At 35.3% G+C, this 15472-nt stretch overlaps 1 protein-coding gene across 2 annotated transcripts in view; it reads left to right on the top strand.

Moving 5' to 3' along the window:
- Positions 1-15472, top strand: part of stk39 (serine threonine kinase 39) — a 51478-nt gene that overhangs the window by 24623 nt on the left and 11383 nt on the right. For both annotated transcript variants that reach the window (XM_052606614.1, XM_052606613.1), the window contains 3 exons: positions 78-107; positions 1991-2047; positions 3920-3981. In XM_052606614.1, the coding sequence (XP_052462574.1) occupies positions 78-107; positions 1991-2047; positions 3920-3981 (149 nt within the window). The remainder of the gene's footprint in view (positions 1-77; positions 108-1990; positions 2048-3919; positions 3982-15472) is intronic.

Here is a 15472-nt window from a genome sequence, read left to right as displayed (position 1 = left end):
AATAGCTACATCTGTCTGTCGTACTTTATGCGAGAGCGAGAACATAATTTAATCCTGTCTTGTTATTGCTTTTGCAGTCACGCAGGGTCAAAGATGAAAATGAGCATGTAAGTTACAGTCATTCTCTGTTTTTACCTTTCAGAATGTTTGTGTTTTAATAAGCTGTGTGGGGTAATGCATCGCTGCTTTGAGTGTGTCAACATGAAAACCCTTCTGAAGTTACATAATGCACATTACTCCTTTTATAGTGGATGATTAATCAGTGCAAGAAAATTTTTTTTGTCTTTCATCACAAAACAAAGCTCCATTTTTAAACGGAATACTTTTTCAGCAGTACAGGTGTTGGTCAGTGTTGACCAGTAGCTAAATAGGTATTTAGTCATTGTTTAGGTTGTTGTTGTTGTTGGAAATTTAGCTTTTATATAATTTTTCTGATCGTTAAATATTGTTTATTTGCACTGTATTTATAAGAAAAATTAAACGGCCAAAAACAGACATATGTTGGAAGAAGGACCTGAACATTGTTTATAGACTAAAATATCATAAAAACTTGGATGGAGTCTTTGGTTCGGGCTAGAATACAATCAACTAGTAACCATCCAAAACACCCTAGTAAAATGCATAGCAACACCCTGGTAACCATCCAAAACAGTAAACACTAGTGAAAGGCATAGCAACGCCCCGGTAACCATTCAAAACAGTAAACACTAGTGAAGCGGATAGCAACACCCTGGTAACCATCCAAAACAGTAAACACTAGTGAAAGGCATAGCAACGCCCCGGTAACCATTCAAAACAGTAAACACTAGTGAAGCGGATAGCAACACCCCCGTAACCATCCAAAACAGTAAACACTAGTGAAACGCATAGCAACGCCCCGGTAACCATCCAAAACAGTAAACACTAGTGAAACGCATGGCAACACCCTGGTAACCATCCAAAACAGTAAACACTAGTGAAGCGGATAGCAACGCCCTGGTAACAATCCAAAACAGTAAACACTAGTGAAACGCATAGCAACGCCCCGGTAACCATCCAAAACAGTAAACACTAGTGAAACGCATAGCAACGCCCGGTAACTATCCAAAACAGTAAACACTAGTGAAACGCATAGCAACGCCCCGGTAACCATCCAAAACAGTAAACACTAGTGAAACGCATAGCAACGCCCCGGTAACCGGTAATCTTTTTGCACTAAAAAAAAATATCCACAAAGTTTCCACAGCACTGATAATAACAGCATAATCAGCATTTTGGACTTAAAAAATTCAGCTTTGCATAACAGTAATAAATTACATTTTAAAATATATTTAAACCATTATTTGGAATTGTAAAATTATTTCACAATATTAAACTTTTTACTGTATTTTTTGATCAAATAAAAACAACCTTGTTGAGACTTCTTTCAAAAACATTAAAAATATATTTTTTAAACTATGACCAGAAGTGTATGTGATATACAAAGGTAAAATGGGTCGTGATTCCAGTTTCAAGTTGACTTTCAGTTTTTGCCACAGCTAAAATCTTAGTAACTGTAAATGCTGTAAATGTGATCTCACAGACACAGGGGGCTTGACTAACTATGTTCTGGTTGTGAATAGATTTAATTAACGAGTGAAGTATCTGATCATTTAATTGAGAGTATCAAGGGATTGAGCTGTTTGCCTAATAAACTGCGTATTAAATAATTAACAAGTGTGGCCTATTCGACCGTATTGGACAAATGGCAATTAAGCAGCACAAACACAGATCTTATTTCCTACTGTCTGTGTGTATGTGTGTGTGTGTGTGTGTGTAGCCATGTTCCACTCATATATTCTCCCACTGGATTACCAAACGTCATGACTTTCAGCTCAGCCTTTGAGCTTGTAGAAAACCCATTGCCACTGAAGAAGCGTCCTTGGAGGGAATGAAAAGAAACAGTTAGGGGTGGAGAGATGTCTTTCTGTACCTTCCTTCGCTCTTAAGCAATCCATTTTTTTCTCTGCAGGATGAAGTGAATGCTAACAGTCTCCCGCTAGAGGATCTGTCCATTCAGCATCCCCAGGTGAGGCCCGGCCGGCTCTGACCATGTTGCTGTGATTCGTCTTGATTTGGTGTCCCAGACTCTGTGCTGTGAGGAGGCTGGTCTCTGGGCGGTCTGAAAACGACCCTGGGGGCCGACTGGCCTTGAGGGAGCCTATTCAACTTAATATCTCAAATAAAGAGTAAGAGTGGATGCCTGCTACAGCAGCATCTGGAAAAGAGTCTCTGCTCCAGAACCTAGTGAGCCGTCTGTGTAGGGAGCGTTTTAATGCATCATAGCTGCACTTCGGACACAAACACTGCATTTATCCTTTGTGCAGAAGGCAGTCACATGATGCACTGCAGTGCTTTTTTAGCATTATTTATATACCGTGTTTTTCGGACTATAAGTCGCACCTGAGTATTTTCAGTCCAAAAATACGTCATGATGAGGAAAAAAACATATATAAGTCGCACTGGACTGTAAGTTGCATTTATTTAGAACCAAGAGAAAACATTACCGTCTCCAGCCGCGAGAGGGCGCTCTATGTTTTCGGTGTAGACTACAGGACCACTGAGCAGCATAGAGCGCCCTCTCGTGGCTGTAGATGGTAATGTTTTCTCTTGGTTCATTTCTCTTGGTTCATGTCAAATTAATTTTGATAAATAAGTCACACCTGACTATAAGTCGCAGGACCAGCCAAACTATGTAAAAAACGTATAGTCCGGAAAATACGGTACTATTCGTTTTTATGAATATTATAATTTTTATTTCATTAAATTTTTTAGTACATTTAGTTTTTTTTTTTTTTTTTTACAGTTATTATTTCTTGTGCTTCATCTTTTAATTTTACTTAATGGTATTATAACCCTGATGCCTTGTGATAAAAATGTTGAAAAAAAAAAATACAATTAAATTAATAATCCAGTTTATTAAATGAAGGATGCACCAATGTTAAACTTTCAGAAATGGCTAATAACTGATGAATGACTGATATTAAAATGTTTGCAATAGTTTTTTCTGAGTGAATTAAACATTTTAACTAATAAAAAGTAAATAAAAATTAGATTTTAGTATCAAAACTTTGTAATATGCTGTAGGATAACTATATATCTATATATCAGTTTTAGGAATTGTAGTACTTCAACTTATATTTCACCAGACATTTATAACTTCATTTAGGTTTTTAAGTTTTACATCTGATATTTTTTTTAATAAAAAAAATATATATATTTCAATTAACATGAGCAAATTTTTATGGAAATAAAAACAGAGGAATGTGCAAATTAAAATATCAAATTGGCCAACATAGATATCCTGACTAGAGAAATTTTGCATCATATCGCCAGTATAATGCATATTTCCTCAAGGCGAGGCAAGTTTATTTATATAGAACATTTCATACACAATGGTAATTCAAAGTGCTTTACATAAAAGAAAGTAAAATAATCATGGAGAAAAATAACACAAATAAAACAAGCAATTTTAAAACTTTTAAAATGATTAAAGCGTTTACTTAAAATCAATTTAAAAACAGTTAGAAAATGATTTTACATTACCCCCCCCCCCCAAAAAAAAACAAAAACAAAACAGTGAAAATACAGTGCAATCAGTTCGGACATTGCACAGTGCTCATTCGATAAATGCAAAGCTAAACAGATGAGTTTTAAGTCTAGATTTAAATATGACTAGTGTTTTAGCACATCCGATCTCTTCTGGGTAGCATAGTAACTAAAGGCGGACTCCCCTTGTTTTGTGTGAACCCTTGGTATTTCTAACTGACTTGATCCTAGTGATCTGAGTGACCCGTGTGTAAACAGCGGCACGTGCCATATAAAGATCTTTTAACCTCAACGTCCAGAGCACTTTGACATTAGCGATTAACTTCCCATCATGTTGTGTGTTTGTGTCCAGGTTCAACCGTTGGAGAATCCTTCGAGCGCTCAGGGAGCAGTGAACATGGTCCTGAGGTTGAGGTGAGCGAGCTCATAGCCGTTTCTCTTTTCTCCGTCCCTCTTTGTACTTCTTTTATGTGGAAAGAGCGGTGTGTTGGAAAGTGGGCTGGTAGTACAGTGTGTGTGTGTGTGTGTGTGTGCTGCTGGTAGAAGTGTTTGTCTCTTTTTAAATGATCTCTTTCCCTCCGTCTCTCGCCTCATGTTGAAGTGCATCATGTTAATGCATTTGGTGTGTTAAGTGTGGGAAGCGGTCCTTCAACCCTGACCTGTGTTTGCATTCTCCTGCCTGAATTCGTGTTTGAGCCCATGCAAAAGACAGAAGACTCTGTTCTTAGATCTCGTCTAAGGCCAGGAAAGCTAAAACGAGTGTTTGACAAAACCATTGCGAGAGCATGGATGTGTTTTACTTATTTAAAGCGGGCGTTGTGAAGCAGCTTATCGACCAAAGAAAAACGTAGGGCGGGACTTGAGGTCATTCGTCAGCTGTTGATTGGACCGTGAGAAGTGAGCATTACATAACAGAATGAAGGTGAATGTAAATACGAGTCAGTCATCATATTACAGGAAGAGCAAGTTGTGACATTTGGATTGTCCATTATGAATCATTCACAATAAGATCATTAATAAATACAATTCAGTTTTGATGTCATGGGGACTTTAAAGTCACAATGACATGGAAGTAGCGGCAGATCTTTTTTCCTGATTGTGAGGTACATCAGAGTGTAATCATATTTATAATCATATTCCTGCATCATATTTGCTTAATGAAATCCTATACTTGTTTCTTAATAATGCTGGGGCTGTTTTTCTCTACCAAATCACACTTTCTCACAAAATATGATAGATTTTGTTGCATTTTTGCTTTTGACATAATTGTCGATTATTCCCTTGAAACTGTAATTGCGATTATTAATTATGATTATTGCAATTTGCATTGAATGACGTTTATACAATGATATTTGATGCAACAAATGGCATATTTTTATACAAAAAAAAAGAAATTTGTTGATTATCACAGGTCAATAGTCATATAACGCAAACATGAGATAAAAATGTACCCTGTTTACTTTGCTAATGTACACTTACTTCCCAAAAAAGTTACACATTTTAGCAACAATTCTGTAACACACAAAATTGTCACATTATGGGAGCAAAATAGGTTTTTCATATTGATAACACACTGATTAATTTAGATTTAACATAATGTGGTTCATAAAGGGCTAAATATTTAGCAGTTTTAATGATGTTTAAGTTACCAGTAAGAGTACAGTGCTCTGTTTTAGCGCACATTTTACCTTTTAAATCTGGCTGAATCCACAGGATCAGCAAAGAAAAAAAGGTCTACAGGTTGTGTGGCTCACAGGGATGTTCACAGCTAATCATTACATTGAAATCTTTCTGTCTTTCAACCAATTACCCTCAACAGCCTCAGTTTGGAATGACAGAGAGAATAGGCTTTTTCAATTGTCGGCATTGAAACTTCTAAACAACATTGATTCAGTGGCAAAAACGGACAGCTAATCAAGCTGCACGGACATCTGAGTTTGAACAGAGAGACAGAGAGACAGAGAGAGAGAGAGAGAGAGAGAGAGAGAGAGAGAGAGAGAGAGGAAGTTGCTGTAAACAGATGCAGGAGAACAGAGACAGTGGCTCGCATCCATTTGCGCAGTGAGGTCAGCAGCGAGAGCAGGTGTTCGGCTCATCAGAACGGAGCAGGATAATGGGTAGGAAAGCGAGGGATAGACTTGTTTGTGTGCGCTTGCTAAATGATTTCAAATGACTTTAATTAACTCTGCAAATAATTTTTGACGTAAATACACACAAGAGAATCAGTGAACGCGCTGATCGGTAAAGCCATAAACAAACATACTCTTATGATTACCTGTCCGAAGCTGAGATTGACCCAGGATGATCTGAATATTTGGCTCAATTTGTTTTTAGTGGTGTGAAAAGGTTGGACCTCAGTAATGCTTGTGTAGATCTACAGACCTGATGCAGTGGAAATATTTGGATGGGATGTTATCCGAATACACGGATTAAAGGAATAGTTCACCCAAAATATGCAGAAAAGTCCCCCACCCTCAGGTCATCCAAGATGTCGATGAGTTTGTTTCCTCATCAGTACATATTTAGAGAAATTCCATCATTTGTTCACCAGTGGATCCTCTGCAGTGAATGGGTGCCGTCAGAATGAGAGTCCGAACTGCTGATAAAATCATCACTGTTATCCACAAGTAATTGATTTGTAATAGAGAAAACCCATCATTAAGATGTTTTTAACCTTAAAAAGGTCACTTTTGATTTGAATGCAAATCCTCTGTCAATAATATTGCTTTCAGTGGAAAGTGTGAATCAGGAGAGAAATCTGCACAGATCAAGCAGTGAAAAGTGAAAACAATTCTGGGCAAATATGTTGGTGGGTTTTGTTGATTTTGATGAATGGAGGGTGGACTTTCTCACTGGAGGAGACATTTTTGTGGATTATGTATTCTCGGCCAGTATTTTGGCCAGAAAAGAATGCCTTAAAGATGGATTTGTTTCTTACAAATGCACAGTTTTTGGCTTCACCAGATGTTAACTGGACAGGAGATTTGTGGATTACATGTTGGATTATTGTGATGTTTTTAATCAGCTGTTTGGACTCTCATTCTTACGGCACCCATTCACTGCAGAGGATCCATTGATGAACAATTGATGCAATGCTACATTTCTCCAAATCTTTTTTGATGAATAAACAAACACATCTCCATCTTGGATGGCTGGAAGGTGAGTACAATTTCACAATTTTCTTTCTTCTCTATTCCTTTATGGTAAAGTATGAAAGTGCTGAATTACTGGCTGGCTGATCACAATGGTGGCTTGTTTAGCAAGGAAAATTATTGCGTTAGTTTCCTGATATTTAGTTTTTCTTTGAAATTGAAACGCAGTGTGAAATCTCTGGCATGAGTCTGGCATGAGTCTATAAATCTGGGGTTTATTGGGATTCAGCTGGCGGAGAGAAAAATGTGTGTGTTTGATAAGATAATAAGTGATGTGTGGAGAGGCTTGGAGAGAAGGGCGAGAGAGAGTGAGGAATTCTCCAGAGAGAGAGAGCATGGATTTCTAGATATTGCTCTGATTTTAAATCCTTTTCATTTCTCTTGAGTGCAATATGAGGAAATGCCAGAGTGAGAGATGAAACCTGTGCAAGAAAATACTTATAAATAAAACAATTCTTTTATTTAGCAACGGTGCTTTAAATTGATCAAAAGGAACGGTAAAGCTTTTTACATTGTTGCAAAAGATTTCAAACACTGTTCTGTTGAACTTTTTTATTCACCAGTGAATTTTGAACAAAGAAGTATCATGGTTTCCACAAAAATATGAACATCTCGAGCAGCGAATCAGTATATTAGGATGACACTGAAGATGAGTCTGGAGTAATGATGCTGAAAATACAGTTTTGACTCACAGGAATAATATTTATTTTTAATATATTACAATAGGAAACAGGTAAACTGTAAAAGTATTTCACAACAAATGCAGCTCTGGTGAGAATAAGAGATTTCTTACCGATTCTAAACATTTGATTGATAGTTTATAGCAATTATTTAATTTTTTTTGGTCTGTTACAGTTTGATGTGTTTCTTGTAGTTGTTGGTATTTTCCACATTCATTGACTGAAATAATATGCCATTTTTCTGCATAGAAGTGGAACATAAAATAAGATAGTTTGAAATTTGTTTTTGTCTATACAGTGAAAGTCAATGGACTCCAATGTTTCATATTATCTTCTTTGTGTTTCACTGTTGAAATATGACACAAAACCCCTCACATTCCACAAAACACAAATACATACATGTTTGGAATGATATGACGGTGAGTAAATGCAGACAGAATTTTCATTTTTGTCTCTTTAAGACAGTTCCATTCTTTAACCTTGGTAAACACTGCAGTGAACGGCCTCTCGTGGCTTTTTGCTTTATTATACACGCACACCTTTGAAAAGAGAGACAATATTTGACAATAATGGGTTTTTGATTAGCTTTTGCATTCATGTTCATATATTACTCATATAAATGAGCCTCAAAGACTCTTTTTATCCTGCATTCTCATTTGAGATAATAGCGTAGAGTTTGTCTGGGAAAGTTTCTCAGCACAGAAGCTGGTCTCACTCCCGTATGGAATATGGTCTGGGCTGATGTGATAACAGCTGTCTGCTGGCTCCTCCTAACCCTTCATTATAGAGCACAAAACACACACACACACACACACACACACACACACACACTTCCATCCCCATCCAGTACACAAAGACCTTGCTCTCCAGAAACAGGCCAAGTGGAGCGAGAGCTCAAGGGAGGTGTAATTATTCTAACCTTGACATGTAAATGAATGCTTAAGTCCAGCATTACTCTCTGTTCTTGTTTCTTGATTCTCAGTCTAGACACAAATTTTACTCTGAAAGATTACAAGACTAGATTTAATGATCCTGAGTGTCTTGATGTTAAGGAAATCTGTCTGTCTGTCTTGACTGTCTGTCTCTCTGTCTGTCTGTCTGTCTGTCTGTCTGTCTTGACTGTCTGTCTGTCTGTCTGTCTTGACTGTCTGTCTGTCTGTCTGTCTCTCTGTCTGTCTGTCTGTCTGTCTGTCTGTCTTGACTGTCTGTCTGTCTGTCTGTCTGTCTGTCTGTCTGTCTCTCTGTCTGTCTGTCTGTCTGTCTTGACTGTCTGTCTGTCTGTCTTGATTGTCTGTCTGTCTGTCTTGTCTGGATGTCTGTCTTGTCTGTCTGTCTTGTCTGTCTGTCTGTCTGTCTGTCTCTGTCTTGTCTGTCTCTCTGTCTGTCTTGTCTGGATGTCTGTCTGTCTGTCTCTCTGTCTGTCTGTCTGTCTTGATTGTCTGTCTGTCTGTCTTGTCTGGATGTCTGTCTGTCTTGACTGTCTGTCTGTCTGTCTTGATTGTCTGTCTGTCTGTCTGTCTTGACTGTCTGTCTGTCTGTCTTGATTGTCTGTCTGTCTGTCTTGTCTGTCTGTCTTGTCTGGATGTCTGTCTGTCTTGACTGTCTGTCTGTCTGTCTTGTCTGGATGTCTGTCTTGTCTGTCTGTCTTGTCTGTCTGTCTGTCTGTCTGTCTGTCTTGACTGTCTGTCTGTCTGTCTGTCTTGACTGTCTGTCTGTCTGTCTGTCTGTCTTGACTGTCTGTCTCTCTGTCTGTCGTTAAAATTATAGTTATATGAATTTCTCATATTCATTTAATGCTGCTTCCTTGCTTTTAAATTCTAATTGTGATTCTGCTTACTTTAGCTAGCTTAATTCATATTTGAATTCAGTATTTCAGTATTTGAATTAGAAATGAAAAGGTATTATAAATTCACTTCTGAATGGTGTCAGCCTGATCAATGACATTTCAATAATTGCAATACCTTGAAACCACAAAACAGCTATTTGTTACGGACACATACTTTTATGTGAAGTGAAATGTTATCATAAACATTAAATTAAATGAATGTTATGCACTGTAGTCTGAGTGTTTCTCAATTAATAAAACATTCCTTCAGGTTTTTCAACAAATTATTCAAGTCAGTGAGGAAGAACAAAGAAATAAATGAGCAGCGAGTGGTTTTCTCTTTTCCTGCTCAGTATTGTTGATGAATTAATGTTAAAAACTAAACCCACAGCAGCAGATCTGTTCATTTACACTGCAGGCTGAGATGCATCAGCATAATGTTAACATTCACTTAATAATTGTTTACATTAGCGTTACCCATCAAGGCACATTCAAACAACTTCTAATGGACATTTGAGCACTTGAAAGCAGTCGTACTTCATGCTTCTGAAACTGGGTTATTATTTAGTTTTTGTTTATTTAGTAACCTCTACAACTTCCATATTGATTTCTTTCATGCATTTTTCTATTAGTATTCTGTCTTCTACTTTATTGCCTCAGGTTAGTGTTTTTGGTGTCATTTTCTAGTTAGAAGAATTGTGTGCGATTGAGTCTAGCATTGTAAGCCGTAGTGGATCTGAGATAATGGCACCAGAGGAACACTGATCCTCATATGTGAAGTCTTCACACACATTTAATCAACTAGTGGTGTTGTTATCCGGCCTGCTGGCTGTGAAGGCATTTCTACTGTCGCTCTGGCTCAGATCACGCTCAATGGTTTTAGCTCGGTCCTGTCAGCTCCCATTACCCAACAATGAGGCGTTTGGCCGATCATCTCTGACAGCCTTTGTGCCGGAATATGATACGGATTTGTCCCTGCTTCACGACTTCGCAGGAGTCTTACTCAAAGCTCTTTACGCGCCACTAGTGTGTAATGAAGCTCCGGAAGCAGAAAGCTGCGTTCGATTTGATGCTCTGCGCTCAGGCCTCTTTATGGAGGGGGAATTACATTTACCTTAATTTCACAGTTGCGAATTCAGAGGGTTAGATTGTGTTTTTCTGACTGGCAGTCTAGTCCAGCACTCTTAAATTGCTTTCATGACTCACATCAGGCCTTCCTTGTACATATATTAGGGTTATTGACTATAAAAAATAATGTGTTAAAATAATCCAGTACATTTGATTGGGGATGAACATGATGCAGGGCTACGACTCACTGTGATGTAACCCTATAAATGCAGTTCTTTGCCCCTAGATGTATCCTATATGCCCATGTGGCTTTTATGTCATATTTATAGCATATGATATTGTTAAGCAACAATATTCAAGCAATAAGTGTCTCATCAGATGAGTGCAAATATGATAGACCTACTGTCTTTATGCAAGTACAGTAAATAATACTGTGTTATATTTTTAGAGGCAATGTTGTCTGTTTTTCCACAATTTAACCAAGGAAAATTATACCAATTAAGCCACAGTAGACTATAAAGATTTTAATCACATGACTATTCAGGATTTATTCAGGATTCTTTGATGAATATAAAGTTCAAAAGTGCAGCATTGAAATATGAATCTTTTGTAACATTATAAATTGCCAAATTTTTCACTTTTCACCAGTATACCACATTGTTGCTGAATAAAAGTATTTATATATATATATATATATATATATATATATATATATATATATATATATATATATATATATATATATATATATATATATATATACAAATAACTTCTATATAAACAGTGTTTAAGTGAGTCAACAATGAGAAACAGCAAGTAAGTGTAGAAAAAAAATAAGGAAACTTGTTTGAAAACAATCATTATAATATTATTAATATTTTTATTTGATGATGCTAGTGGTGCAGAAATGAAACAAATTTGCGTATGACTCAATATTTCTTCATTTATGTATTTATGCATTTAAAAAAAAAAAAAAATTATATGCCAGGTTAAAATCTATGGCTCCTTCCATTATGCTTGTCTTAGCAAACGCTAAATGTTAAAAACCACAGGAATAAAAAATTCTGATTAATGCTGTGAAGATTGGGACGCATGGATTTTGGTCCAAAGCACACTTTATACACAATTTATCAGGTAAAGTTTTACAATTTGGTGTGATTTGCATATTGCACACTCCCGCAAGCTTGGACGTGTCTGTTTTAAAACAATCTATCTTTGTAATTTAGGGTACTCCGTAGCAAACTCAGCTTGAAACCTTTTGATTTGTGAGACTACCATCCCATTTTTCAGACCAGACAAAACTGAACCGAGTGAAACCTCATTAGAGCTGGACTTTGAATTAAATTAACTCCCTTAATTAGAGTCCTGCTCTCATTACTTAGCAGCTCTTTAGAGGAAAATAAAGTGCATAGCGGGGAAAAACATAAATGGCTCTTAAGTTAACTGTAACTAATTGTTCTTAAACGTCCACTCTGTATTTTTTTTATTATTTATTACTTATTAAAAAAGTTTTGCAAATGAAAAATGAAGAGTACTTTTGAATAATATGTTTAAAATGTTGTGCAATCACAAAACTTGAGTCATGACCATGCAAATACTATTTGCTTTACCACGCAAATTCCCCTATCATCGGACCCTCTGGCTGACTGCTGGTTGGTTATTTTATTGGGTGAATTTCTTTACAACACTTCAAACAAAAAAAGAAAAAATTATGTCATGCATTAAGAAAATGTTGACCGTTTTGGCACCTTAAAGATAGCATGCATTATACATCAAGAAACCTTTATGTATAAAGCATTAAAGAAATTAATAATGTACATTTTAATGCATTATATATTTTAATCAATGACTGTAAGCAAAGTTAAAATGCATTTTAATGTTTGCAACTGAAAATCATACGCATCAAATGCATTAAAAAAGGGCATTAGAAGGCACAATTAATGTATTAAAAAAATTTACACAATACATTACCCTTTTTATACGTTGTATATGAAAACTTAGTAAAGTGTTACCAATATATTTTACATTGTTACATCACTTTTTTACATTATAGTATTATTTCCGTGACAATTACACACACACACACACACACACACACACACACACACACACACACACACACAATAATTTTATTTTAAATACAGTTTAAATGAACTTAAATGTGCTGTTATGTGCAAATATATTATTTTGTACTTTTAAAGTTTTTTTTGCACTGATGATGATCATCATGATTTTACCAGATTCATAATAAAAATTTTAATGCATTATATCTTTTCATAAAGTTGCATCATTTACTTTCTTAATATGTAACAATGAATAGATAAATATTATAATTTGTTATAACTGTGGTTATAATTATTCATGAGATACTGTATACAAATGCATTGCAAGGTGCATTAATTTGAAAAAATAAATAAAAAAAGAATTTTATACGGCATTAAAGGTTTCAAATAAGTTATTGCCAAGATATTTTGCTTAATTGTTATTCATTTATTATTACATTAAATAAATTTGTTTTTAACAAAAAAATCTCAATATTATATTTTTTGTAAGTAATTTTTATAACATTTTAATAATTAAGCATAAAGTCAGAGCATGCTATTAAGAAAAAAAATATATATATATTTTTGTTTTGTTTTGATTTGCCTTGATGATGATAATTGTGGTGAAAATGTGCTTAATTGTTCTGAAAATAATATTACAATGCATATTATTCCTAAAATGCATTGATTTATTTGTAACCTAAATATAATTTAATATTTTTTCACTTTTGATTTTGGGGCTGAAATGAAACCCAGGCATTTTCCTGACAGTTTTTTCTTGATGCTCACCCTCTTTGTTTGGTTAGTTGGTAAGGTCTTTTACAGTCAAGTGGCTGTGGAGCTGACGTCTCCTGAGGGAAATGAGGGATCTCAGATCAGTTAGATGAGAACCAGAGGCTCCCATGAGAAGAAAAGTGAGGAAAGAGTAGCGAGGGGCTGATTTCCTCTGGTCACAGGGTGAAACAATCACCTCGAGCCAGCAGGAGACAAGTGTCAAGTGTGAGGGCTTCCCATGCCTTGCAGCTCTCTCAGGATTGATTGGCTGGATAACAACAGCAGGCCAAACTGAAGGACTGAATCACAGCAGACCGATGGCTGGCCGGCCACGCTTCACGCAGAGTACCGCTGTGTTTTTGGGAGTGTGTGTGTGTGAATGGTTGTCTCGAGAGCTTGACCTCCGAAAACTGTCAAAACATAACGACAGTGAGAAAATTGGCTCTAAGATGCCTGTGCTGTGTCACAGCCGCTGGCGAGGACTGCATCAGAATATACACAGTACGTAGCTGTTGAGACAGAAGGACTACAACCTGCTTAAAGACTTATTTTATTTTACTATTATTATTTCTAAGAGTCAATGTTGGTCCTCTGGAATTGATTTGTTTTACCTTTTTCTAAAAGCAAAAAGTGAATCTCTTTGTATCTTGTTTTCTTTTTTGTTATTTGTTCTCAAATTGGACAAAAACCAAAGTATAAAAACAGCTATTATATTATATTATATTATATTATATTATATTATATTATATTATATTATATTATATTATATTATATTATATTATATTATATTCCTTTTTTGTTGTTGTTTCTGTTACTTTTATCTTATTTTTATATTTCTTATTTTTTTATTTAGATTTCAACTCTAAATTCGGATTGGAGAAGTTACCTTATAAATAATTCCCTGATATTTTATCCTTTCCAAAATATTTGAAGTAAACCCACTGAAAACTTGATTAATGTTGATATCTTTTATTTTATTTTTTATTTTTTTATTTTACAGTCATGGATATTGTTTAATTATTAACGTAACGTAATTATTAACATAATTATTTACTGTTTTAATTCTTGTATCTAGTTATTTGTTAAACAGTGAGGCTTTTGTCTTTGTACCTGAGCACTGAAACAATATATAATTACCTGATGTAAATTTATGTTTAATACTCATATACTCCATGATCCTGATTTAATTTGATAATGAGACTGATTTAAGTTTGATTAACCTTAAAACACACAAATAGTTGCTGTACAGACACTATTTATTTTCTGATGTTAATGAATAAAAAGCAGTAGAACGCTATCGATATGATAATATCAGCCTTGAACTGAAATGAAATCAGAAAAGTGTAACAAGGCACAGGAGGAAGACAGAAATCATTCAAATCCCAAGAAACAAACAACCAGGCTTTATTTAATCGGCCTGCTGAGATTGCTTCACACCCCTACAGACTTCTTTTGATTAGCTCCATGACGTATTTATCGCTGCCAGCATGATGGTTTAGCTTTTTAAAAATCCTTTTTAGTCTTCAAGGTCCACCGTGCCATTGACAACCCACCATGCATCATAATGTGGGACTGGCTATATAAACCTCTTCAATTTGCTGTTGGTATACTGGCCTGGAGTAAGATCCCATTCCTCTGACGATCAGTTAAGTGACCTACTTGAGAGACGGAGGGGTGGAGAGCGACACCACTGATGATAGCTGTCATTATAATCTAGTACTAGAGAAAATGAGGCTAATGCAAGTGTCAATCTGTTAAATAAGTGCACTGAGCTCAACAGCACAGCTGGAGCTCTGGAGCAGCCGCTGAAGAAACTCACTAATACAGAGACTTGACCTTTCATAAAAAGAAACGGGATACAGTAAACTCGTACAGTATCAGGTCTTTTGAAGAGAGACAGAATCAAAAAGGATCTGTCAAGTTTTATGCCGTGTCGCAGTATAAATAAACTTGATATATACACTACCGTTCAAAAGTTTGGGGTCAGTGGGGCTTGTAATGTTTTACAAATCATAAGAAGTCTCTTATGCTCATAAAGAATGCATTTATTTGATCAAAAATACAAAAAAAAAACTGTAATCTTGCAAAATGTTATTACAATATAAAATAATGGTTTCTATTTTAATATCCATTAAAATATAATTTATTTCTGTTATGCAAAGCTGAATTTCCATTAGCCATTACTCTGGTATAAAGTGTCACATTATCCTTCAGAAATCATTCTAATATATATATATATATATATATATATATATATATATATATATATATATATATATATATATATATATATATATATATATATATATATATATATATATATACATATATATATATATATATATACATATATATGCATATATA

The sequence above is a fragment of the Carassius gibelio genome, chromosome A9 (assembly GCF_023724105.1).
Source record: "Carassius gibelio isolate Cgi1373 ecotype wild population from Czech Republic chromosome A9, carGib1.2-hapl.c, whole genome shotgun sequence".
Lineage (NCBI taxonomy): Eukaryota > Metazoa > Chordata > Actinopteri > Cypriniformes > Cyprinidae > Carassius > Carassius gibelio.
The sequence above is the reverse complement of the archived record's forward strand: the minus strand, read 5'-3'. Positions and strand labels throughout refer to the sequence as shown.